The sequence below is a fragment of the Simochromis diagramma genome, unplaced genomic scaffold (assembly GCF_900408965.1).
Source record: "Simochromis diagramma unplaced genomic scaffold, fSimDia1.1 OVJJ01000411.1, whole genome shotgun sequence".
NCBI classification, from domain to species: Eukaryota; Metazoa; Chordata; class Actinopteri; order Cichliformes; family Cichlidae; genus Simochromis; species Simochromis diagramma.
In genome coordinates, this window is record NW_024386735.1 from 1457714 (window position 1) to 1484426 (window position 26713).

Consider the following 26713-nt stretch of genomic DNA (forward strand, 5'->3'; position numbering starts at 1 on the left):
AACAACTAGAGTGGCTGCAGACATGTTCACAGAACTGTGGGACAATTTGACACACATTTTGTATGTAAAGTTTTATATTCCACCATGTATTTTAACATTTACCACATGCTTTTATGTTTATTACTTAAAAAATACAACCTTTTGAAATCAGATTATTCTTTTTGATACACCCTGTACTGTTTATATGTACTTCCACACATGAACACATTTTGCAATAGATATCACATCCACAAGTCCATGTGCTCTAAAACACTAAACCCTCTACCAGCTTATGATTTTAAGCGGCTTCCCTTGTAAGATCTTGAGAACTTCAGAGTTCGGCAGCTGCACAGCGCAGAAGTAACTGAAGCTACGTGAGCATTTTAAGTGGTGCAGTCGAGTACATCAAGTCTTGTAACTATTCAATCTACAACTATAAAAATATACGTGGGGTTTTAACATTGCACAGTTACTCTACTTCCACCTTTTGTTTCTGAGAACATGGGACAAGTTTTAGTCAGCCATCTGATTCCTGAAGTTTGATCTTCTTCTCTGTGGTTACAAACTTCTGAGGCTAACAGAATATAATGTATAATATAGTATTTAGACTGGACAAACAACAGCCTATTCACACATGCAACATGAGAAAAAAAAGCAACTTTTGAAGCGAAAGAAACACAAAGTTAAGTGTGTAAGTTTTAGTGTAGACAACAACAAACTTAGGACAAAGCAGTTTAAAAATGTTAATATCTAAACATCTAAAATAACAGTTGCTACTGAACTATGGTTAATTCTATATGAGGATTATACTGTTGCTTTCATGTGCCACGGTCAACATGAATTGGATTAGTATTAGTTTAGTTTACGTTATGATTCCTAGTCGAATCTTAGGATATTTAGTGATTTAGGATAACATGAAAATCTACATTGTATTTGCAGTATATTATTTGATCTTTGGACCCATACAAATAAGCTGTGGTTAGCTTCTGGTGAGCCCCATTTCACAAATAACTGTCTAATACATCAGGGGTGACAAAGACTCTGAACCGGCCCACGTGACTGATTGGGAAATGTGAAGGAAGGCAAAAATGTTGGCCTTTTAACTGTATTTTGATAAGTCTTAAAGCTTTTTCTTCTGATAAAGACTCCTCACATAGCTGTTCGTATTACACCAAAGTAATTAAGTCATAGATAAACAAATAAATGACAGCAAGGGTTCTATTATTCCACTATCTACTATAAAAAATGTGTGTTTTTTTTAAACAATGCATTCAAAGAAAAAAAAAAAACAGGACATTTTCAGTTTTATGATTTATGATTGAGTGTTTTGTTTTATGATTTTTTTTCTCATATTAAAGATGTCTCTTCTTTGCAGTGTGGAAGTGGAAGCTTCACTGGTCTGGAGTTTGACATGCCTGTTACACATTATCATGTTGGAATTTGTATTTTCCTTGATTTAAACTGAACTATTAAGGCATTCAAATTAGAAATAACTGAAGGAATCCAACAGTTTATGACACATTTAAGGCTGTCTGCATCATTTCTAGTCTACCTGATGAGTAGAATAAAGCAAATACAGATAAATGCATCAACACTGTTCCTAATTTTCTCACTTTGGTGCAACTTTGAATATTTTTAGATGCATTACGAGTGGCAGGATGAAGAAAACACGTGGAAAGCAAAGCGAAGAGAGAGAAGATCAGAAAGTTCACAAGTATAAATAGACCCGCGGGGACACCGTGTGTTGCTTTATTGAGCACTGTTCGTTTCCTTTGTGCCAGCTAATGTCTGTGTTTCTGCTCACAGAGGAGAGTAGAGGAGCCGAGATACCTGGTAATGTCTGCAATAAGACCTTTTCACCACCTCTTACCTCTTCACCTATACTATACGCTACTTCTGTAGTCAAAGTGTGCGTTCATGCTCGCGTGCGTGTGTGTGCGTTTGCATCAGAGCTCTCTCAGAAAGGACCCTGGGACCCTCCTCGACAGTGAGAGCTTTTAGCTCTTCTTCGCTAATGTCCTGAATAATGGCATCTTGATGGAGAGCAGACGAAAAGAGACAGGAGAAAGAGGGAAAGGGTGAGGACAGGGAGAGAGAAAGAGTGCGTCAGGAGGAGGGGGGGGGGACAGAATGAGAAACCTCTGCATCCATCTGTCTTTACCTCCAGACCTCCATCAGTAGCAGGCCTATCATTATTCCCTCACTATGCCCTTCTATTTTCATTATTCCCTTTTTGTGTATTTTTTCAGAGTGATGATAATCCACATATATCTTGTTCTTGCAAAAAGACACAGTGCCAGTGTATGTGTGCACATAAGGAGTCCTTACATGACATAGCAAGCCTTTTAGCAAAGTGAAATTTTGATGACATTCAAGTATTATTTGGAAGAAAAAGGGACTATGCTGTTTTTAGCGACATTAGCCGAAGCCACTGCAGCAAATCCTCCAGATGCACCTTTAATAACTGCTGCTAGAAAAAAAATCTACCTCTCTACTTAAAGTGCAGAGGAAAAAGATTCTTTTGTGTGTGCGTCCCCCACTCCACCCACACCTTTATTCTGTACATAATTTGGATCTCAAGATCTAACATAAGTCCACTGAGCAGCAGATCTGATGTCGCCGCTTCTTCAGTCTGTGGCTGAAACAGAAAAGTGGAACTGGGAGAAAACTGTCTGAGGCGTGCGAGATAACGCAGGTTCCTCTTTAGTGCCAAAAAGAAAAGTATCACTTTTTCTGAACCTGTGGTAAATTCCATTTATTGCAACAGTTTTCTTCTTCTTTAGCATCACCTCTCACATTAAAGACGTGTACTTGCTGCTCTTTGACGACAACTAAAACTACAGTTGTGCTGTGACCCACAGAGCCAGCTTTAACATGTTGGAGCTTCTTCCACATGTTTGCCTGCAGACTCTGATTCCTCCACAGTGTCTGAGATTTACTGGTTTCAGGCTGCCTCAGGTGGTGTTTTCAACTATTTCCCTTCCCTGCCGTGGATCCGAGCTATAAAGGTGACTTGCACTGTGGGCTGTTTGACCACGACTTGTGTTTGGACAGTCAGTTTGGCTCTTTGGCTAAATCCTAAAAAAAAAAACCAAAAACAACAACAACAAAAAAACGAGCAGTGGGGTCAGTTTGATTAAAAGCCTCAGTGTTGCTGTTTGAGTTGTAAGGTCACACTGGGATGTACTGAGTAAACTATAGAGACTGATCATGGTGACTGACCGTGACCGAAGCACACACAGACACACACTTTCTCTTTCACACAGTTCACACAACTTCCACCTCCTATCCCCCCCCCCCCCCTCTCTCTCTCTGTTTCACTCAAGTCTCTCTCTCTCTCTCTCTCTCCCTCATTGAGTCTTCTCGCCCGTTTGCGCGCTACCGCTCTCGCTCCAGCACCAGGCGCGCACACCACAGACACGAGTTTGGGGGGGTCATCGCCACATCAGGCAAGTAAATATAAGGGAAGTCAGCGAGTTAAACATTAAAGCGTTTATTTTCAACCCATCGCAGTGAGAAACATGTTTCGTGTCTGTGTTACTGCTGTGGGTTTAAATGACAGCACGCAATTGCCACGATACGCCATCTAAAAAATATATATTTGTATTACTATATTAGTATTTCTAATTATTGTATTTGAAATTCAACAGCAGCTTCTCTCAGTTTGACATTTTTCCCCCGCTGTTTACAGTTTTCAGCAGCAGCACCGTCCCCTCCTCTTCTGTAAGATAAGATCATTATTCTCCACCTATTCTGGCCTCACACTGAGGATTTTTATTATTTTATTAGTATTTTATTTTTTTGGTACAGGCCAAAAGGGTTTTTTTTCTTATCTCTTCAACTTTCTGCTCCTGTGTCCGGATCTCCCAGATTGGCGCAAAATCGCGTGCGCATTTTCTTAAGACAAAACAATGATGTTGAAGTTAGCGAACTTCTAAATGGCATCACCCAGTGCGCCGTGCCTCAAATAGGTCACAGCTTTTACAGCTTATTGTTAAGTGTGTGTGTGTGTGTGTGTGTGTGTGTGTGTGTGTGTGTGTGTGTGTGTGTGTGTGTGTGTGTGTGTGTGTGTCTGTGAGAGAGAGAGAGAGAGAGAGGGAGAGTGGGGGTTGGTTAAAAAATGAGATCTGTGTGCTGTATTCTGGTCAAGTTCAGCTGCCGTTTCTCTTTGTGCTTAATAATGTGGCAGCCGATCATTAGAAAAAGAAAAAGAAAAAAATGAAATAAGAGGCCCTGAATGCCTTTGCACGCGAGGACAACCCGCATGGCACGAAACACACTCGTGTCTCCTCGGGGGAGATTTCTTTTTTCTCCCTCTCGCTGATTTGTAATTTAATATTTGTTTGTTTTCTGCATCACGAAGCTGCCACAGAGCGCTTTGAATAATTGCGCCACGAATGAAATGTCCACTTCTTTAATTGAATTAAGTGACGCTGAGGTTTAATTCTGGGGGGAAACTAAAAGGCGAGATTTTGAAAAAGCACCTTAAAAAAGCAACTTTGGAGATGCAATTTTTAGAGAAGGAAATGTTTCACACACGAAACGCGTAATAAAAAGAGAGCGCAGGAATCTCCAGCCTCGCCTCAATCTAAGGAAAATTTTTTTTTAAATGTTTTTTAAATCGAATTCGTCTTAAAACGTTTTTCATTATTATTGTTATTCTGTTAAGCCAAATAGTTAAATTGTGTGTCTTTTTTTCTTGGGTTTAATTCAGTTTTTATTTTAAGTCCTCCCCTGAGAAGTGATGTAGACTTCCAAACAGTTTAATACGCACTGTATAAAATTAAAAGACTCATTTTGAGACTCTTAAAAAATCACTGGTGTTTTTCATTAACCTCTTGTGAGTCGGATTTACTCGTCTGATCTGTGGAAACGGTCAGTGAAGTTCCGTGAACCTCCACACTGTAGGAACGTGACGGCAGTAACAAACACACATCTCCAAAAGATTTTTCCTTCTGCAAATAATTTACACCTCTCACATAAAAACCGCAGTAAAAGCTAGAAGCTTTAAAGCGATAGTTCAAATCTGGGTGAATCTCCTGGATCTGTGAGCAGCTCGTGGCTTTTTAAAGGCCCACGTGCGTGATTTAAGCTTAGAAATATTATGCGTTCGCCCCCGTTATTCTGTTTTATTTACAACTCTGCCTGCTAGAGGACAGACACCGGCACAAACACAGAGACCTCCAGCTCTTAAGCCTCTGCTCTGCTGAAGTGCCCTTGAGCAACAGCGCGTCCCTCGCAGCTCCAGGTGTTCCCTGACCTCTGATCTCTGGATAAGAAGGGAGTTTTCCCATCAACCAGCAGCAGCGGGGTGTTTGTCTGAGTCTCGATAACTTTCTTTACGCTGAGCGGCACAGAGGTCTCCGATTGCGCACGCGCAATTAAAGATGAAGAAAAAGTAGTAAATTAATGTTTTGTTTTGTTTTTAATGCAGACGATGAACGCAAAGAAACTTTAAACGAATTAAAGCCAGTGTTTATTGAATCGTTAATGACACAGCTGAGAACATCCAGCACCAAACCAGCTGTCACTCGAACTCTTTTTTATTGAAAAACAAATTATTTTTAAATCTTGCTATTAACCATATTTAATCAATAAAAGTCACGTGATGCCTTTTAGATTGAACTCAAAGTATACATTTATTCTAGAAAAACTAAAAAAAGGAACTTTTGGAGAAAGACTGGTGAACTGACTTTCAGTTTACCCGCCGCGTGCTCCTCTCTCCTCTCCTCGCTCTGGGAGCTCGCTGTTAACCGCGGGGCTCCTTATAAATAAAATCCACCGTCCCCGGCTCCCCTTCCTTATTGGTCAGGTGGAGCCATTACCTCACTGTGTCGGCCGGTGACGCAGCGTCTTCACGTATCCTTCACGCGCGTCTCTTCTTGTTTCTTCACTGAGAGTCTTGCCGTCGGTCAGAGACGAGCCGAGGAGTGCAGGACGGAGCGGGTGCGCTCGATACTAAACACTTCCCATCCCGGGAGGAGAGCGGCGCTCTTTCTCCCCCTCTCGCTCTCTCTCTCTCTCTCTCTCTCTCTCTCATTCTCCGCATCTCTCCTATCGCTCTCTATCGTGCGCACACTTCTCCGCGAGCGTCTCTCTGTTGTCTCCCTCTCTCTCCCGCACACACAGACACGCTCACGCCCGCGCGCGTGCACGCTCTTGCATACGTCTCCACTTTGCCGTAGTAAATTACGGCATTGATCTCAACGGCGAGCGCGGATCTGTCTCTCGTGTTCGCCTCCCGTTTCTTTTTTTTCTCCCCTTCTCGACGGAGCGACTTGGAGAAAGGCTCGAGAGAGAGAGAAGTAAGTACAAACTCTTATTCTCCGTGTTTGTGTCTGCTGCCTGTTAGGAACACGCATGGCTGTGAATAACCCGAGTGCAACTTCACTCGCACTGCCTCCAGTTCGTGGACATCTTTTGCCTCACAGCTTCGATCCAGATGGCTCAGTTTAATCTCGGGACTGTTTTACAATCTGCTTCTGCTGAAAAACAAAACACAAAAACAGGCCGACTGTGAGGAAGGACTTAAAAAAATGATACATGAAAGTTTGTTTGAAATTTGAACTCAGACTCTTGGTTTTATTTGGTTTTGTCAGCGCGTGTGCGCGCACACACATTCCCTTCTTTCGCGTTTTATGGCAGATTGATGGATAATTTTTATTTTTGAAGGGGTAAAAATCCAGTTTCTTGTTATCAGTTTTGCAATTAAAGCCAAACGCGGGCGGGTTTCTCTCTTCCCTCTTTGCTCTTTATCCAGTTTATCTACTTTAAACTAAGAAAATAAACGGCGGGGTGAGTGGAAAAGTCCGTGTCGTGTCATGATCTTGGGTTAATGGTTGTTTGGAATATGACTAAGATCTCTGTGTAAGTGTCGTCCACAGTCTGTTTCCCCCTCGGACTGTGCACGGCTTCGCTTTCCGCTCAGAGCGCACACAGCGAGCTGCAGCAACAAGCTGTGATCGCCTTCACTTTTTAAGTTTTCCCCGTTTTTAACTCAATCGAGACAAAACGAACTAAAAGAAGGAACAAAACAAGTGTAATATTTAATTGTTTGTAAGTATTTATGATTTGGAACTATTACATTTAAATTATGAAGGCAAAGGTATTTAAACGGCAGTTTAAAGTTAAAAAGTCACCTAGCGCTTTGTATTCCTTTGTGAATTGAAATCTAACATTTACACGTATTAATCACTAACTTCCCATTTCAGTTCTCAAATACAGAGCCACACATTCCTGCCCTTTAATTTCAGATTAAAACAAAAGTTTCAGTTTTGATCCAAAAAAGCCACACACACTCTCACATCTCCTTTTCCTCCACCTCACCTTCAACAGAAGCTCATTAAAAAAAAAGAAAGAAAAGTTCATCCAACTTCTATTAAAATTCATCTGTGAGTAGATGAACCTTTGGAGCTGCTGTGTATTTCTGAGGTGTCCCTGTCTTCTGTTTGTTTAGTGTTTTATTAAAGGAGTCAGACCCGGGCACTCTCAACTTGAACTAAGACGCCAGTTTCAAAATAGGTTGTCGAGCTCTTTGGACCTCACTAATGTAAACTGTTTGTGTCCCTGTGTGTGTGTGTGTGCATGTGTGTGAGACAGACCACTGCACAGAGTAATGCTGAAGAACCAATAATGCAAACACAGACCAATGTGTGTATGCATGCGTGCTCAGTATATGTGTGTGTGTATCTGGGTCAGTCCCTGGCTCTGTGCTGAGGGGACGTGTTTTTCCTGAACACCTAACAGCAGCAGAACTGGCATAAGTCATATTCAAACTAACCATTCTCATTTGGTAATGGCCCCAGCAGGAACACGCCGGGGTCTGCTTTGATCGGCTGCTGTTGACTGATGCAAAAGCATCTTGTTTCTCCGAGCGTATGCTTGTGTGTGTGTTTAGTCTTTTTAAATCCTTTCTCCAGCAGTGTTTGAGTGTATTTTGCAGATGGGCCTGAAATCGTACCCGTTTCTGGCCGATGTACGAGCTGCAGAACTGTTGTTGTAAAGCTGGACACTCTTAATTTGTGAATCATTTCCCTAGTCTAGAAACTGAAATCCTTTGCAAAACAGATGCAAACACGTAACATGGGAAACACTGTCTGTGTTCACCAGTGGAGGTACAAGTGCAAACAATTTGCGCCTGCTTGAAAACAGACAAGCTGAAATTTTTTAATTGTTTTTTTTTCCTTCACAGTTTGAAAACTTTGTGGTTTGCACTCTTGTGCATCTCATTTTGTGTGATTCAGCTATGAGGCGACTTCTGTAGGAATGAAAAGCAACCTATTGCACAGGTAGTGAAAGCTCTGGGTGTTTCCAATGCTTCAGTAGAGAAACTTAACCTTTCACGGTCACTGTGCGTGCCCCTCTTTGTGTTTGCCATATAGCAGATAAGCCCCACTCACACATGGCAGTATGAGAAACCCACTTTTAATTATTCAGCTCATACAGCATGTGTTAATAACTTTTTTTCGTGGGGGGGGGGGAATAAAATAATTTCACAAACAACTAAATTCACTGCAAAATACAACATAAAAATCAAAAAGAAGCAGAAAAAAATCAGGAGTGAGGGGGAAAAAAACGGGTTTATTTTTCTTCACAGTGGAGTTGAATGCCCTCTGTCAATACGAGAGAGCTTGTCAATTCTTCACAGCTTCTCACAAGATGCAGAAATCAAGGTTAGCCCTCAGGAGACGAGGAGGAAATGGGAAATTATTTTGGTTATTACAGGCAGGTGTTCCTTCTCTGCGGGAATATCTCCTTGAACTATTTTAAAGAGTGTGTTGTTTCTCGCTGTGGTTCCCTTGGCTTTTGGTCAAGAAATGAACCGTGTCCTGTTTTTGTATTTCTCCAACTGTTAGATCAATAAAAGAAAGAGCTTCTCCTCTTTTTCTTTAAATTCCTTTAATTATTGTGTACTCTGATGCTTCATAAAGACGACAGAGATAGGTGTTTCTTGTTTTTTTAACAGCACATTCCTTTTTTATTACCTGTCGTCATCCAGTGTCTCTAAAATGTGTCAAATTTACATTGTTAGTGTAATTTTCTAATTCAAAATGAAAGTTTATTTGGAGAGAAGGCCACTGAATTTTTGTCTTTAAATATAATTACCAATTTCAGCAAGTGGGCTTCTTTCAGATCCTTCCTGTCTGTAAAACCGGAGCCACGTAAGACAGATCAGAGGTGGAAATGAGAAGTTTCATTAACTGCCAGTAAAAGGTGTTTCCTCGTGTTTGTTGTTGTTGATCAGGTAACTCCTCTGATCCTGTGTGCGTGTGTCTGTGAGGACCCCTGGTCATGTCTGCTTAGCTGCCCTGCGTGATGCCTGATCATGACAGCACCACCCTCCTAACAAGACAGACCAAGCGCCGACGTGTTGACATCGGGGTGAAAAGGACTGTGGGTAGCGCGATATTCGCCCGCGCCAGGGACACCCTGATCGACAGAATGAACCAATCCCACGGCCCCGATCAGGACGACGACTGCTCGCTGGTCGGTCACAACCACGGGGCAACCAACGGTGACGGCGAGAAGTCGAACGTTCTGAGAAAGCTGCTGAAGAGGGCGAACTCATACGAGGATGCCATAATGCCTTTCCCTGGGGCTACGATCATCTCTCAGCTCTTGAAAAACAACATGGGGAAGAACGGAGGCAGTGACTCAGGTTTTCAGGTACAGAGAAACACACGGAAACAGGAAGTAGTTAGAAAATGAATAAATGTCACTATTTAGACACTGTTTCATTGAATCTTTCTCTTTTTTTACCCTTCCAATCAACCAAGAATGTAGTCTTAAGTCCTCCTTCATGGATATGTTAAATTATTCATTGTTATTAAGTCAGTGCTGCTGTCCTTCATCACAGGGGAGTGGTGCTCTGTCCAGTGGAGGCTCAGAGATCCAGGCCGAGGACGCCTGCAGCAACTCCTCCCGTGATCGGGACAGCCCGTCTGACTGCCTCTCTCCTGGGCCTCCTCTGCCCCCTCCATCTTCCTCCTCCTCCTTCGGGCGGCCACCCCCTCCTACAACCCTCAACTCCCACGCTCCCTCTCAGCCCCTCTCCCTTTCCTCCTTCGAATTGGACCGGCTGTCCGACGAGCACCTTCGTGCCAAGCGCGCCCGTGTGGAAAACATCATCCGTGGCATGAGCCACTCTCCGCTGGTCCGACCCAATGCCGGCGACCACAACCAAGAGAGCAACCGCGAAAATGAGAACAGCAGCAACAACAGCAACAGCAGTAACGACAACAGAGGCGACGGCAACGGCCACAGCACCAGCAGTCACAGCCGGAGCGACTGCCCCTCTTCTCTGCTGAGCTCGCCTGGCTCGCGGGGTGGCATGGTTGGAGTCGGCGAGGTCTACAGGGAGAATAAGAGAAAGCAGCGCCTGCCACAGCAGCAGCACAGCTTCACCCAGCTGGTGTGTTCCAGGCAGGAGCAGAGGCAGGAAGAAAGAAGGCAGCTCAAGCTACAGCTGGAAGACATGCAGGTTGGTAGTTGAGTAGTTACTAAAATATAACAAATACATTGTCGGTCCCTTCCTCTGTAGTTTTTATGATTTAAACTAGGATGTTCGCCAGAGTTTGAGGGTCTAAGCACCGAGAAACATGACGCTTTAACCTTTACAGTCTAATAAAGGGCCATTGTCTTTTAAGCATAACAAAGAATCAAACTTTTAATATATTAATGTCGGCTCCTTTGCTCTTTACAACGAGAAAAATAAAATAGGTGATGCAGAAAAACATTGGGTTACTTATTAGCTGGTTAGGTACAAAACAGCAACAAGAAAATATTTTATGTCATGAGTTGAAGAGGTTCTTCTTTACATTCTCTTTCCTGTGCTCAGAAACAGCTGCGTCAGCTTCAGGAGAAGTTCTACCAGATCTACGACTCGGAGACTGAGGAGGAGGAAGACAATGGCGAGAATGGTGAGCCTGACCGAGGCGGAGAAAGAGAGGAGGACGGCAACTTGTCAGAGGATAGCATCCGCTCTGACGGCCTGGAGGAGCGGCACAGAGAGAGGGGCCGGCGCGGCCACGACGACCTCTCCGAGCTGGACCCGGGTCTGTTCCTGGACCGGGCACGGGCCCTCCTCCGAGAACAGGCCTTGATAGATGGAGAAATTGAGGAGGATGTGGACAGCAGGGAGGAAGAAGAGAGAAACGGGGAGAGGGTAATGAAGAGGAGGGGGGCGGTGGGGGCAGGAGGAGGAGGGGGGAGGCAGTTAGCCGAGACTCTGAAGCAGGAGCTGAACTGTGCCGTGTCGCAGGTTGTCGACACCGTTGTCAAAGGCTTCTCCTCGCCCAAACAGGCCATTAATCACCATCATGGCTGCCACAGCAGCACGCCGGCTGCGCCTTCCTCTTCCTCCAACTCGTCCTCCTCGTGCCCCCCACCTTTTGGCCCCATGCCCTCCCTCACCCCTGACTCTCGATTCGGTGGCGGCGCTTTGGCCCTCAGTCTGAATGGCGATGGCAGTCCCACTCCTAACTACCACTCTTCCAACCAGAGGCTGCACTGCTTCGGGGACGTGATTGTCCCGAGCCCGCTGGATTCGTTCGGCGGGTTGAGCAGCAGACTAAGTGGTGTGCCAACGCCCAACGACCAAACAGAAGCACTGCCTCTGGTGGTGCGAAAGAGCGGTGGAGGAGGAGGAGGAGAGAACGCCGAACCCTCTCTTCCCCCTCCCCCTCCTCCTCACCATCCCTCTCTCCACCCCACTCCCCTCACAGCTTCGCTCGGGTTTAGCCCTCCATCCTTCCGCCACCCGTTCCCTCTTCCCCTCATGGGCTATCCCTTTCAGAGCCCCCTGGGGTCACATGGGGGTGGAGCCGGGTACCCTCCGGGGCCCAAGGACCACCACCGGTCCTCTCCCGATTCGATGGACATAACTCGGGAAACCAGCCTCAGAACCAAAATGGCGTCCCTGGCGGGAGGCCATCTTGGTCACCATCACCACAGGCAGAGCTCCCCAAACCAACACGGCCCAGAGGGTCTGTCGCTATCCCTCATCAAGTCTGAGTGCGGGGACCTGCAAGACATGTCTGACATCTCGCCCTACTCTGGCAGCACCGTATCCTTTTTCCTGAAAGGTTTAGCACTTGTGAGTCTGTGTGAGCACCTGTGTTGCCTTACATCTGCAAACACTTTAGCGCTAGAATCGAAAACATTGTGTTCAAATTCCACTTTGCCGTCCAAATTCTGCACCAGGCTTGAACTGTAGGCTGGTTTTGTGCATTAAAATTAGCAACAATCTGCCTACTTGAAACTTTTAATAGCAACACTTAGGCTTTAGAGTGTGTGGCTGATGGACGGTATAGTCCCACACTGCAGTGCACAAAGGAAATGAGGGGCTTCGTCGGTAGAAAAACAAAGATAGGATGAGAACAACAATGAGATTATTTTTTTGTTTTTCGCATTTGATCTTATTTCTCTTTCCCACATGAGTCACATCTTCAGTCAACACTGTCAAACACGGAGACATGTTAGAAGCAGCAGCAGGAGGAGGAGGCGGCAATAGTCACATAAATTCTTTAATATCAATTAATCTGCATTAATTGGTTCCTCGTCTGAGCCTCTTGTTTCCTAGCTGAGTGGGGAAGATGAAACGGACGCGCCCGGTCTTGCAAGAGGGGGAAGATTAAACAGGTCGCACGCTGCTCTCTCAAAGCCCTTTTAAGTCTATGCAGCAGGTTTTGGTGTTTAAAGGTGCTGAGAAAGGCTTGTGAGCTCCCTCTTCAACACACACACACACACACACACACACACACACACACACACACACACACACACACACACACACACACACACACACACACACAGACAAAGTGAAATATGATTTGCTTTGAGCGTTTATGTACAAAGTCTTTGTGATGAAAGCGAACCTAACAGCACAATAGTGTCTCAGACAGTGGTAACAGTGTGTGTGTGTGTGTGTGTGTGTGTGTGTGTGTGTGTGTGTGTGTGTGCAGGGTAGGTAAGACCTCGTACATAGGAGCTCAAAGCTAATCATATTTCAAAGAGCAGGAGAGGGGAACAGGCAAATGCTTGGCCTTACTGACAGACACTTTCTAAATGTGTGTTCTTCAACCTTGTGGGCACACATAAGGAGAAGTGTAATATCTCAAATGTACACTTTAGTTTCCTTTTTATGATTGTTAGCAGGTTGTTCTGGGACACTCCAACTCACTTTCATTTGTTGGCCTTCGGTCTCGGTGGCTCAACAGCTGTGTGTTTTGCTTCATACACACACACATGCACAAACACATCATCTTTCATGGCGTGTGCATGGGGACAGGTGTTTGCAGGTAGCTGTTTATCTTCTTGTTGCTAACCTTTCATATGGAGAGGGCTTCTCCCAGCCGCTGTGCACACAAACACACACAGTGACTCACGCATGCATGCATGCATGCAAACACGGGGGCGTGCGTGAAAAACACACGTTTGAACAACAAAGTGAAAAGAAAAATAAGACTTTGAACCCGATAAAATGGGAACTCCTTGCAGCTGTGGTGGGGATTTGATCACAGCGTCGTCTTCAAAGCCAATTTAGATGTTGCTTTAATTAGAAAAAAAAACAAAAAGAGAGAAATATTTGACACGTCTCTTGATCCTGCTGAGCCGTTTCATTCCAAAATGCTCTCCCATTCATTTGGCCGAGAAAAAAGAAAAATCTTTGAAAGTGGACATTAGTATTTCAAACATACTGAGCACCACCCTTCAAACCCTCCTCTCTCCTTTCTTTCTTTAAACTATTCACTTTTATAAGAAATTCATCGTTTTGAATTTGACAAAGCAGAGAGAGCATTCACCTTGGGCTCAGGCTCACAAACTGTTGCTTTAAATAACACAGGAAAAGAGAAATAAGACCGTGAGGACACGTGTATCTGTTTGTCAAACATACACATACTACGACAACAGTTCATAAAACAGATCTCATAAAACAGTCTGTCATGAATTTCAGTACGCAAATATAAAATAATAAAATCAGGCCATGAGAAGAATTTTGGATATTTGAGGATTAAACTCAAACAGTTGAGCTGCATTCAGTGAAAAAAATGTATGTGTGCATGTAAGCGTCCAATTCTGATAGCTGATTGTCCTTACACTTGCAAATTACACACCCATCCGCCAGCCTACTTAAATTATTTGTCATTACATACAATTAACAAATAATTACATACAACATTTACTGTGCAAATTTGCTGAAGCAAACAGGAATGAGCACCAGATGTGCCACCAGGCTAACACTTTGATTTTCCTCGGGTATAAATCTAAAGCATACTCGTGTCATGTATCCATCCAGATTGATTTGGAGTGGTGTTGCCCAGTTTTGGAGAAAGTGTCCACCTTTTCTTGAACATAATTGCACTCAACCAACGATGTCTGCAAGTCATGACCTGGTTAACTAGAAAAAAAATCCACAAATCCTGCTGTGAACAGTCACATTTCTCAAATTTGCCTTTTTTCATGTTGTTTTCTGTGTCTAGTATAAAGCAGAGTAGAGACGACATGGTGAATGCAATCTTGGTAGCTGTAAGGTCTTAAGAAAGACTTGCCTTTGCACTGATAATAGCTAACCTTAAAGACTCGCATGCACACTCAGGTCTGTGTGTCTTTAAGCCTTTGTGCGCAGCTGAGCAGATGTCCTCCATTCATTTATGAATTTATTCCCTCCTCAATCTTTTCTCCTCCCAATCCCCCCATTCACACACCATAGCACACATACACCTGGTAACAAGGTCAAGTTACACCTGATATGGTGAGCCCCCACGTAAACCATCTCTGTCCCTAAGCAGAAGTGGCAGGTACACACGCACGCGCACGTATAGGAGAGGAGGAGGAAGAGAAGTGAAAGAATAAAAGAAAAAATGTGTTTATTCAGTGACTCACTTTAGCTACTATTACATGCACACAAACACACATGCACATCACTTGGCATTTATTCATTATTATATTGCTTCACACTGTTTACTCTGAGTCATGTTGGGTGTGTTTAAATGTGTATGCGTGTCCACAAAAAATAAGACAAAAAAAAAACCAGTTGATCTAAATGCACACAAACAGTGACATGTTGGCATGAATGTTAACTAAGTGATGGTGTTGTTGTCCGCTGACCGGACGTATCTGCTGCTAAATGAATGATGGATGACAGCGAGGCTCACCTCTAGCTTCTGATATGGAGAGGCCTTTTTAACCGTGTTGTTGGGTCATGTTAATTAGTAGCACGAAGTCAGGACAGCTTTTTAGGTCGAGACAGACGACGGTGTGTCTTTTTCTTTTTTTTTTTATTGGCCGTTGAAGGTTGATGGGTAGATACAACAACAAATTGCAAAAAGCTGACAAAGTTAAATCTCTTGTCCCAAAGCTGCTCTTTTTCTTTTCTTTTTTTCCACGTCTTTTTTTTTTTTTTTACACTTTCCACTCCTGATTGCTGATGCTAGTCTCTCCCTCTTTCCAGCCATATAGGGCCCCTGGGGTTGTCTTTATGTGTGTATGTGTGTGTGTTTCTCTGTGTGCTAATTGACCTTGCAGGGGGTTCCATTGATTGCCTCATCTTCTCTGATAGATTATAGGGCTGTTAATGTGGTGGGGAAATGGCAGCATGGTGGGGCACAGCTGTTGTCATGCACACACACGCATGCAAACACACACACGTGTGCATACACACCCACTCGGACACACGGATACTCTTGGCGCCCCTACAACCAGGGCCTGCACAATTATTATTTTCGTTGTTGAGACAGTGGGATGGGCAGAGTCTGCGAGATGCTGGGATTTGATCAAAAGCCAGCAGGTGCTGGCTTTTTGCTCCACACCCGTCGCAGAAGTGGCTTTGACTTATCAGAGTTTCTGCATTTAAAACTAGTCACTCCTTCCTCGCAGTGTGGTAGTGAGCTTTTCTCACAAATGCTTTTGAAAAAAGAAAATCATCCCCCTCTCATTGGTCACTCTACAGTTACAGAGTTTGTGTTAGAAAAAGGAATACATACACACTGAAAGGTTTTCAGACTTCAGGTGGGTTGGATGTAACGAGTGTGGTCTCACCGCTGTCGTGGCAATTCCTTAGCCAAGCTTAGACAAGCATAATGTGGATTGTGTCAGAGGAAATGTCCCTCCGCTGTGTTCCTCAAAAGCTTTGGTCCCCAAAAAACAAACTGTTTACTGGTTCCTTGACCCTGTTAATGCTCAGATTCAAGAGGGCCTGTCTCCGAACCACCTGAAGAAGGCCAAGCTGATGTTCTTCTACACCCGCTATCCCTCATCCAACATGCTCAAAATGTACTTCTCTGACGTCAAGGTAAGACCTCTTTCCTCACTTTTCTTTTCCTTCTGTTTTCTTTAATGAACCTCCTGCAGCTGCTCTCTACAAATCTTATTTTTCTCTTTTATGTCAGTCACATTCAAGTCCCCTGCTCAGTTTGTTGTATCATTTAACTTTAGTGATTACAACACTTTTTTCCCACTGGATCCACAGTATGTAATTCTCTTGGGAATCTAGGGTAATTATTTTAGTGAGGGCTGAAACTCCAAACTAAAGACAGATTATAGTTTGTATTATCAAACTGATCTGTGTGCATAAGATTTTGTCTAAGTTGTTCAAACTATGCAAAATAAAAGTTGGGCTATGCGCTTTAATATGTTTCTGAATTCTCAAGGTGAAATCCTCAAGGCGCACACATGCAATTGTCAGGAGAAGAGACAAACAAAGGCAGAAAAAAGTGAGTGGCTTTAAATAAGAAGAGCTATGAGTACTGCAGTCGCTCTCAGGTCAAATATGGACGTTAATGTTGGGAATGTAACGGCATCCTTAGAGTCCGGGCTCCAAAAACGCACTGGTGTATTTTTCTGACTTGTGTGCATTTTGCTGTCTGATTATATTCAGCTATATTGCACCATTAAACTGTGTGTGTGTGTGTGTGTTTGTGCGGTGAGACCCTGGAGCGCAGATGGGTGCTCCAGTCTGTCACGTCTTTGTAGCATAATTAGAGTTTCTGGCCTTAATCGGCCAGGGGTAGGAAGGAGGGGTGCTAACGCCCACTTTCCCTCTCTTGACACACACACACACAAACTGTAAGAGCCCCCCCCCCTCCGTAATACTCATTTTATCTCCCTGCCACCCACAAACCCATGCATATACACTAACGCTTTCACTCTCACTCTCAGTAACGCAAAATGAGAAGCTGAACTTTTCTTTAAACACGGACACGGAAACAAGCACTGCGTGTGCGCTCTTTTGACATTTGATGGGATATGAACGGAAGTAATAGAGTAAAAATGATCAAGTACATAAAGTCAAGAAAAAGAGAAAAAAGTAGAAGACAACGTGTGTGTGTGTGTGTGTGTGTGTGTGTGTGTGTGTGTGTGTGTGTGTGTTGGACGGCTTGAGAAAATGACAGAGGGGAGGGGAGAGCAAAATGAAATGGATGACAGAATAACAGAACAACAGCTTTAAAACAAAGACGCCGATTGTTTCGTGTTTACAGGCTGCTACGTGTTTTGCAAAGGAGCATACGGCTCCTCGACAGATTCAGGACGCTGTATTCAAATGAGCATAAACGCAGACACACACACCAGCTGGCCTTTGGCTCATATCTGCGGTGACCACTTCCTTGTGGCAGTGCCACATCCTCATTGGCTGCCATGGCAACAGGGGTCGCCGGGACACCAGGTTGCTAGGCAAACACAAGGTTGCTAAGCCTACCTGTTCCCAGTGTGTGAGACTGTGATTTGTCATTAGCCGATGTACCTTTACTGTCGAAATAAAAGCAAAGAAAGGAACATTTTTATCAACGTGCTTTAAAGGTTTATCATCTCTACAAGAGAATCTGTCACTGATGAGCCTGAACATGTTCTCAGAACTTACAAACATTACAATATTGCTGATTTGGCATAAGCTTCCAACAGTTTCTTCTTTGCAGATTTTGATTCTTTTAATTTCCAAGTACATTGCAGGAAATAAATAACGGGGCAATGTAAACAGTTGCCTCTTCTGTGAGAGCCAACAGATCTCTCTGAACTTTCACAATAAAAGTGTAGGTTCACCCTCAGAGATGGTGGAAGACATACAAATAAATACAATTTAGCTGCCTGTAATATAAATGGTGACCAATCTAATCTTATAATCATATATACTAAACTAGGGGTGTCAAACATGTGGCCCGGGGGCCAGAATCGGCCCAGCAAATGCTCTAATCTGGCCCATTAGACGGCTTTTGGATCATCTTAAGATTCCTGTGAAGGTTTCTCTGAATTAATATAAATTATGTCTGTGCAGAGAGCTACCAGAACTTTACCTGTTTTTTCAAGTTCTCTGATTTATTTAATTTACTGCAGCAACATTTCTTTATCGTGTAGAAAAACTGATGAAAAACTGATGAAAAAAATCATGCTTCTTTTTCTTAAATTAAATGGGATTCAATGTGTAGTTAAACATCTTTACACTGACAGAAAGGGGAGTTTCAGTATATGTCCCACGATGTAAAAATGAGTTTGACATGGCTGTACTAAACAGGATCTTCTTCCTGTGAAAACTCTACATTCAAATGCATCATCCTAATAGGAGCCGGTGACTTGACAAGGGGTGTATTATAAATCACGTTCAGCGAGGTGCCTTCAGGTTTAACTCGGGGTTTAAAGTGTCATAGGAAGGGTTTGCATTTTTAAGGTGGTACACTGTCATCTTTACTTGTGCTGAACACCTGTACTGCTTGAGGACAGCTAACAAATCGACACGTATGAAAGTGCAGTGCACTGACGGTGCATTTCTAATAATGGGATCACTATTTGGAGAAGAACTGTGGGTGGATTGTGAGAGGCTCAAACAGTGTGCATCTACAGCTTTGGGTGGTATAGATTCTTAGTTAAGTAAACTGCTTTTTTTGCAAGCTTATTTAAGTGCTTGATGATCTCAGAAGATTTGCAAGTAAGCCGACCTTCCAATGTAAATTATGTTTTTACAGTGCCGTTTACCTACACCAGGGTAAAAGTGGAGTTAATGTCCTACAACACATAAGAATACACAGATGTAAATACAGTCAAATCTACTTCTGCACTAATAATGGTTCATACCTTATGCTTCAACACGTCTTTGTACTTTTCCAGCTCTGGCTGCAGCAATTATGTTGCTTTTAGCTGGTTTAGTATTTCTAAATTCCTCTGATTTGTTGTTCTTTTTATCAGAAAAGTGCAGCTCAATATTTGCAATTAATCATCTAGTGGCAACAAATACACTGATTGATTCAGGAAACTTGGCTTTTACTTGCAGATCTGAAAATCCTCATCATAACAAGGCTTAGCCTGATTGCAGTTTTTAGGTTTAATGAAGCCAGATGAAGCAGAGATATCACAGGTATTTTCAGCTTGCTTCATAGTACAGGTGCCTGGGTGAGTTAGCTAGTGCCACACCCAGAGACACACAAACGAACAAGAAGAGACAGTTTAAAACAGCTATGTGCTGACGTCGATATTATTCTATAATCAGCTTAACTCATATTTTCAATTATCTGAGTAATATCCTCAATATTTATGTGGCCAGTAAAATCTGGCTTTGGGGTTTAATTTGGAAAATGAATAAATTAGAACTAATGAGTTAATGCATAGCTTTGGTTCACGAGTTTGTCTTTTTGAGATTGATATTGGCTTTTAAATTTAATCTACTCTGCAATCTGTGGGTTTATCTTCAAAAAGATATCCAATTAATCTCTTCAGTCTCAACAAACATGGATTTAGATTAGGAGACGTTTGCGTGCAGATACAGTATTTGAGTCTCGAACTGTAAGTGCAGTCAGAACCGCAAACAGTGGGAGTTAATGCAGTGTAAAGATACAAGTTTGTTGGCTGGGACAGACAGTATGGTGTGTCATTGTCACATCACAACAGAGCCCTGCTGGAAGAGCTTAACATTAGACTTTTGAGAAGACTCCATACCTTATTTCCTGACATCCCTCATGCAGTGTGGAACAAAGTCAACAACAGACAAATCTGCTGCTTAGAGAGGTAGTTACTGAATGAAAATGCATTGGATGGCTTTTACAGCCAGACTGATATATCAGCAGAACAATATGTTGGCTGATATCATTAGTCAGCCGATATATATATTGTGTCAGCTTTCATATTGGCCAATAAATGAAAATTGAAAAGGCGAAGAAGAAACAGGAGACACTATTGTATCGCAGACTTCCAATCAGGCAACTTGTTGTGACAAAAAAGCAGGATTAAATCGCACCATCACATTATCTTAGTAGGCACTCATAAATAACAGCAGACAACAAATTTTAGTGTAATCTGGGTTTTTTGTGTTTCTAAAAGAAGAAAAAATATCAACTGATATATCAGGTTTTTAAACGACAAAATATCGGTATTAGTATCGATCTTAAAGCTCCTATTATGGTTGGCTCCAATGAAAGTCTAAAGGATGCAATATTTTTATGACAAAAGAAATTCTCATTGTATGAAATCCAGTTTAGAGCAAAATCATCTATCTTACATGACGAATACGGTTATTTTCAGAAAGGCAACACAAAAACTTGTAAAATGGTGCAGATTTTTCAGGACCTGTGTGTGTGTGTGTGTGTGCTCTGTCAAAGAATTTGATATAACTTGCTTTCGTTCCCAGACGGCACTTGTTAGTGAGATCAACTTAAGGGATTTGATGACAGTAAGAAGTACACATCTACAGAGTTAGCCTTTAAGAAATTATGGTTTCCTATTATTCATATTTTATGCAAATAATAGTTTAGTCAAATTTTGTTTTAATTGAGTCGTAATCCCACTTAATCCAGCATATTTCTGAGTGGGAGACATTACATTGCTTAATCAAAATGAATCATGGTTAATCCTATTTGTGATGAGTGAAGCTGTTCTTTTCAAGCCTTTGCTAGTGTGTGTGTGCGTGGAAGACTGAGTGAGTGAGCACACCCTGTTGCTGTCTGTCTGTCTGTGTGTGTGTCCTGTTTCATTGTCCCACTGCATTCATTATCCTCATCATTACCATGTCTCTGAAATCCGGGTCAGTGTCTCTTTTTCCTTTTTTTTTCTCACCCTCTCTTTTACTCCTAGCGCCCCCCGATCCTTCCCAGGGAACAATAAGTAGCATGTGTTAGAAGGATCAGGCAGATTCACTGTAAGGGAATTAGGGCCCTGAATGGCTTTCCCTAATTGGACTTGAATGGACTTTGTCTATGGGAAACTGGTTCTTAAAGATGAGCCTCTTACACACAATTGTCTCCTCTCTCGGTGTGGGAAGTGGGTTGAGCTGACAACTGTTTTAGCCACAGATGAGCAAGCACGCACATACACATGCACGCCCGGGACATTAATTGCATTGTGCAAAACTCTTGCCTTCTGACCAGACAATCACACATATAAGCACAAGACGCTGAGGTCGCTGCCGTCTCGTCTTCAGAGAGTCAGCAAGAATAATTAAGACCTCGTTAGGAGTGGAGGAGGATTAATTAGACGCTGGCTGGCTCGGGGAGCTCCGTCTAACTCGCGCACTCTCACTTGCAAGTTGCCTGCCAGCTGAGGGTTTTTAACACTCTCGCTCGCTAATATGCATGTGCACACACACATTTATCAGCGAGAGCCCTGAAGACTCTTGCCTTGAGAGGCTGAAATGATATCTGGATGCCGCCATCTCAGCAGGAATCAATTAGCGTCCAGCCCGCCTCTCACCCGTCTTGTCAATTAGTTTCACGATGAGCAACACGGCCAATTTTGCCTTGTCAGGATATGAAGAGGGAAAAAGCTTTTTTTACCGATGCTGCTTAAACTGAACATCAGAAATGAACAATTTTATGAGCTTACTTAAATCTTTCCTAAGACCGTTTAGTTACATTGAGCTGATGTTAATTCAAAACTGTGTAACATGAAGCTGATTAACTATGCTTTTAATGATCTAATCTGTCTTTAAGCAAAAAATTTGACACAACAAAGATTAACCAATCAAAACTGGATACAAGTGATTAAAAATTCTAAGCGGCTTATTGCTAAAGCAAGGATTCTGCACACTTAAGCAGCTGCAGTCCCTACACTGTGTGCTGTATGGTAAAGCAGAAATGACCTACAACATAAATTGAACAGAAAGTTCCTACAACAGCTATTCCTCCAGGAATCACGAGACACCTTCAGTGCTACGACTCGCAGATTTCTGTTGATTGTGCACATTCACGCCGTCCTCCGCAGAACTTGCCGAGCTATGGTGAATCTGGTTGAAGCGGGGGGGGGCAGATTCTTAAAGGATGTGTGCGTTTGCCCTTCGAATGTGGCCCGGGGGCGGGGGGTGGGGTGTCACGGACCATCAAGGGAAGAAGAGTCGGGCCACCCTGACACTTTCTCTGACACTCTCTCTTTCCCCTTTTTCACTGCAAACAGAAAACGGCATTCCTCCACCTCAGCGCTTTTTCTCCTCCCCCCCTTCTGTTTTTTGTGGTTTGTGCTGATTGTGATGAGCTTTATGACATAGTGGGTGGATAAGAGGGCAGGTGGTGACATGACTACATCTGACTACATGTGAAGTCGCTTCTACGCTTCTGATTTCAGGCTGTACCTACCCAAGTTACATTTTGTAGCCACCAGCATATTGATAAACTCTACCTGAGGTGGTTTTATACATTAAGACAGAAATGTAAAGAATTAAGAATAAACCATTTTATCAGTGTTGCATAGTTTGCCAACCAGAGGTCCAAGCAGAGTCGGGTCAGACATAAATGAATATACCATGACTTGTTGTGATCGATTATTTTTATATAGCAATCATGTTACCTCAGTATGAACTCATAAATAACAAATCTGTTTATGTTTCATGTTTCTGAAAGAAAAGAATATCAACCAGTGTATCAGATTTTTAAATCATTAAATATTGGTATTGGTATCGATCTTAAAAATCCTACATTGGCTTTATTTTCCAATGAAAATCTAAAGGATGCATTATTCTTAAGTCCAGTTGGGGAAGCAAAACTAATGCACATAAACAAACAAAAAGTTTGCAGTGAAAATAATATGAAAATGATCATATCTATTTTCAATTCCTTTGGGTAATCAGGCGTTTTGAAGCACCTCCCACATTTGATTAGTCTGATGGGAACTTGTGGTGTACTGTTCCCACACCAGCTCAACAGAGCTGGGATCCGGTGACTGTGCCGACTTCTCTTTTTATATGCAAAATACCCCCGATTGCCTCTTCTTTAACCTCCTGAGACCAGACCTCTTCTTTGGGTTGCATTTTTAATTTCTTATAGCTATCTATGATTAGTTGGAGTCATTAAGTATAAAAATACTAAGCATCATCTTAAATATGGGTTTGTTTATATCAATTCATTATAGACAGCATAACATGATAAAGTCACGACTGTTAAGGTTGAAACACTTTATTAAGCAGAGTGGAGGATAAGGTTTGGAAAACCCAAAATGTAATTTTGATGATGCAAAGTTTAAGGGGGAAATTTCACCAGAATCAAGTGTTGGCTGTCGATGCTGATGTTGCTGATTTTTGAGTACCAGTTAACAGAGCTGTTTCTCATACTAGACTCTCTGATGTACTCAGTTATACACTGATTAGAAACAGTTTGTGCCATCTTATTTTATTATACTGTCGTATAAAAAATTCACTATTTTACCCATTTCTCACATTTCTTAGAAGAAAACTACTTTTGTTGACCTTTGTGAGACTGTAATTGAAGTCCGATGTTCTCCTTTAGTCATCAAAGCTGTTCCAACATGGCTGGGAAATGGCTTTTATAATAATCAATTAGCCTTTTAACACGCTATGCTTACATTACGTAGCCCAGTGTGGCACTGGAGCACGGTGTGATGGCTGCATGAAAATGACATATGAAGCCCATTAAAAGTCTTAACCACTGTCAATGCCCTGATTATTTGTTATTGTTAATATTATTAAAAACAAAACTTTGATTACACAAAAAAAAGAAGGCGATTTCTAAGTGACCCCAAACTTTTGAGTGAATCGTGTTATATTTGAGACTTTGTAAAATGCTGGCAATTTGAATTCAAATTGGGACTTAAATGATTATTTAATTGATGCCTATCACCATTTACTTCAATGATCAGACAGTGAAGAAGCAAAATTTAGGTTTTTGAAAATTTTGCTGGATTTAAAATTCTTACATCAGCATCCTCAGATAAACTGTGATACATCTTCCAACTTCTTAGGTGGATCATATCTGGAAGCCTGTATGGTACAGATACACAAACAGTTGCATTATTAACCTTTATTTATTCGTGAAAATAAGACTAAAATATGTTAATTATTAATGTGGGCATCCTTGTTATCCTACTTTGCGTTTGTGGCAGGATGGTTATGTTTTGTTTTTTTTTTACAGATGACATCTTCTTGTATGTGTTAATTGCTGAGTTATCAGATTCCCTTCATGCTACTCTTTTGTGGGTCACCAACACACTCACACACACACTCTTCCCTCCTGTCACTATGCTCTTTAAAACCAACTCCCTTTCCTTCTCCTGCACACACACACAGCACCACGCTCTATTATGCTCCATTATGTCACCCCCTCTAACCGTTCCTGAAAAAATATCTCTTTCCCTCGGCCGTCCTCCGCTGCGCTCCCTCTCCGTGCATTCCTATTTTTTTCTCCACGCTGCCTCGCACCATTCGGCTCGCTCTCCCCCGTCTGTCTTTCTTTCCCTCTATCTCTCTCGCTCATCCCTCGCTCCTGTGAGACAATGTCTTGTAACAATACTGAGCTTAATCTCTGTGTCAAAGCCGTTTTTCCCCTCCACTGAGCACACACACACAAACACACCACATACACTTTCACTGGGCTGTCGCTGCGCTTTTTAAAAAACATTAATGTGTGGGGGTTTTTATTTCTTTTTCCAGAGAACGATGAAAACTCAGACATATTTTATATGTAATGCTGCCTTAAAAACCTCCAAATGATTCTCTTAAAACTTGCAGAAATCTCTTAAAATATGTTCAGCCCTTCAAGTTTGTTGTGCATTTTCACACACAGTGCTTACTGTACGCACTGATACTTTCCTTTTTCCTTCCGTTATTCCTGCTCTATATCCTGTGATACAAATATACAAGAAGTTTATCTATTTAAAGGTGGAAAATTATCAAAAAAGAATCATTTATTGGTGCAGGAAAATGATGATTTGCCAATTACGTGAAATTGTAGCTGTTTGTTTCCAAAGTCAAATTAGTATTTGATATCACTACAACTAGCTTGATGTTAATTTAGTAAAAGCTCAATTATTTAATAACATTTTGGTAAAAACAACTTCGCTAAACTAAAAAACTGGATCGGAACAGACGTTTTCCGCAGTGGTCGTAAGGCTGATGAGGATGAGGGTTTAACTAGTTGTTAATGTCAGTTTGGCTCTGTGTGAAAGCCCGCACTGGCATAACAATAAGTTAATATTTGGGATATTCTTGTGTGATTGCTGCAGTTTAAAGAGATGTTTTTTCTCCAGCAAGGAGCCTAAAGGTGTTCGTTGTACTAGTGGCTAATGAGGAGGACAAATACAGACGTGTGGAGAGGGGGTGGTTGATTGGGGCAATAGTTCCTGTTTTTCTCTAACTTCCAGTGTACGTATACACACCAAAAAATTCAAATAAAAAACAACACTGTCTACATTCCTTCTTATTATTTAGTCCCGGCACAGTGTTGACATACAATTAGAGCTATATTTGCATAGACTTGCATGGAAAATGTAGGCTGCAGAACAAAAAGCAAATTCATCTGAACATGTAGTGCCACGATGTAATGTGAGCATTCATACAGAGGCCCAGTTCAAGGCAAATTTGATGATAGAGCATCAGGCAAATAAGTTCCAAAGAAAACATCAGCTGTGCTATGATACGTCTACATCAACAAACAGGAAGCAGCAATAAGCAATCCGTCTTCTGCCTCTTTTTCGAAGATTTGTTACCTTACAACCAAAAGTCATCAAAAATTTCTGCACAATGGATCATGTTAATTGGTATGATTCAACAAAAAATACTTTAACACAACCTGATGCTGCTAAAAAGAGAACACAAACATAAATAACAAACTCCCTGAGGTTCCTTCCTGTTAAATGGCAGTTTATCCTTCCCACTGTCGCCAAATGCTTGCTCATAGTGGGTTGAGTGATTGTTGGAGCTTTCTCTGTATTATTGTAGGGTCTTTAATTTACAATATAAAGCACCTCGAGGTGACTGTCGTTGTGATTATGTAAATAAAACTAAATTGAATTAGTTTTAATTAGTTTTAATTCAATTTAGTTGAATTAAAGCACACAACATTAGAGGACATGTTGTGATTTTGCTATTAAGACCAACAGTTCTATTGCACACATGCGGAAAATCCCAGCTCTACGGGAACATGTGCATGCAGTGGAAATGTAATGTTAAAGCTCTTTTTTTTTATATTTATGATGCTCTTCTCGTACAGTTCAATCGATGCATCACCTCCCAGCTGATCAAGTGGTTCAGCAACTTCAGGGAGTTCTACTACATCCAGATGGAGAAGTTTGCTCGGCAGGCCATCAACGAGGGCGTGACCGCTGCCGAGGAGCTGACTGTGGGGCGAGATGCAGAACTCTTCAGGGCACTCAACATGCACTACAACAAGGCCAACGACTTTGAGGTAAGCTGGGCTGTCCTTTTTAGGGGACGCCAGGTGTATTAATTTGTATAACAGGAAGTAGACGTTCCACTCAACGACAGAAAATATGGAGAGAAAATGGCAAATAGGGAGGGAAACTCAAAGTAAGCAAC

General features: G+C 42.3%; 1 protein-coding gene across 2 annotated transcripts in view; it reads left to right on the forward strand.

Moving 5' to 3' along the window:
- The first annotated feature begins 5868 nt into the window (after positions 1-5868).
- Positions 5869-26713, forward strand: part of prox1a (prospero homeobox 1a) — a 41648-nt gene continuing 20803 nt past the window's right edge. The window contains exons 1-6 of one of the 2 annotated variants that reach the window (XM_040038658.1): positions 5869-6284; positions 9224-9645; positions 9836-10459; positions 10817-12043; positions 16163-16270; positions 16629-23394. In XM_040038658.1, coding sequence (XP_039894592.1) covers positions 9295-9645; positions 9836-10459; positions 10817-12043; positions 16163-16270; positions 16629-16709 — 2391 coding nt within the window. In that variant the 5' untranslated portion in view covers positions 5869-6284; positions 9224-9294 and the 3' untranslated portion in view covers positions 16710-23394. Of the gene's footprint in view, positions 6285-9223; positions 9646-9835; positions 10460-10816; positions 12044-16162; positions 16271-16628; positions 23395-26387; positions 26583-26713 lie in introns of those variants that run through there. The other variant, XM_040038602.1, reaches the window with a different exon arrangement.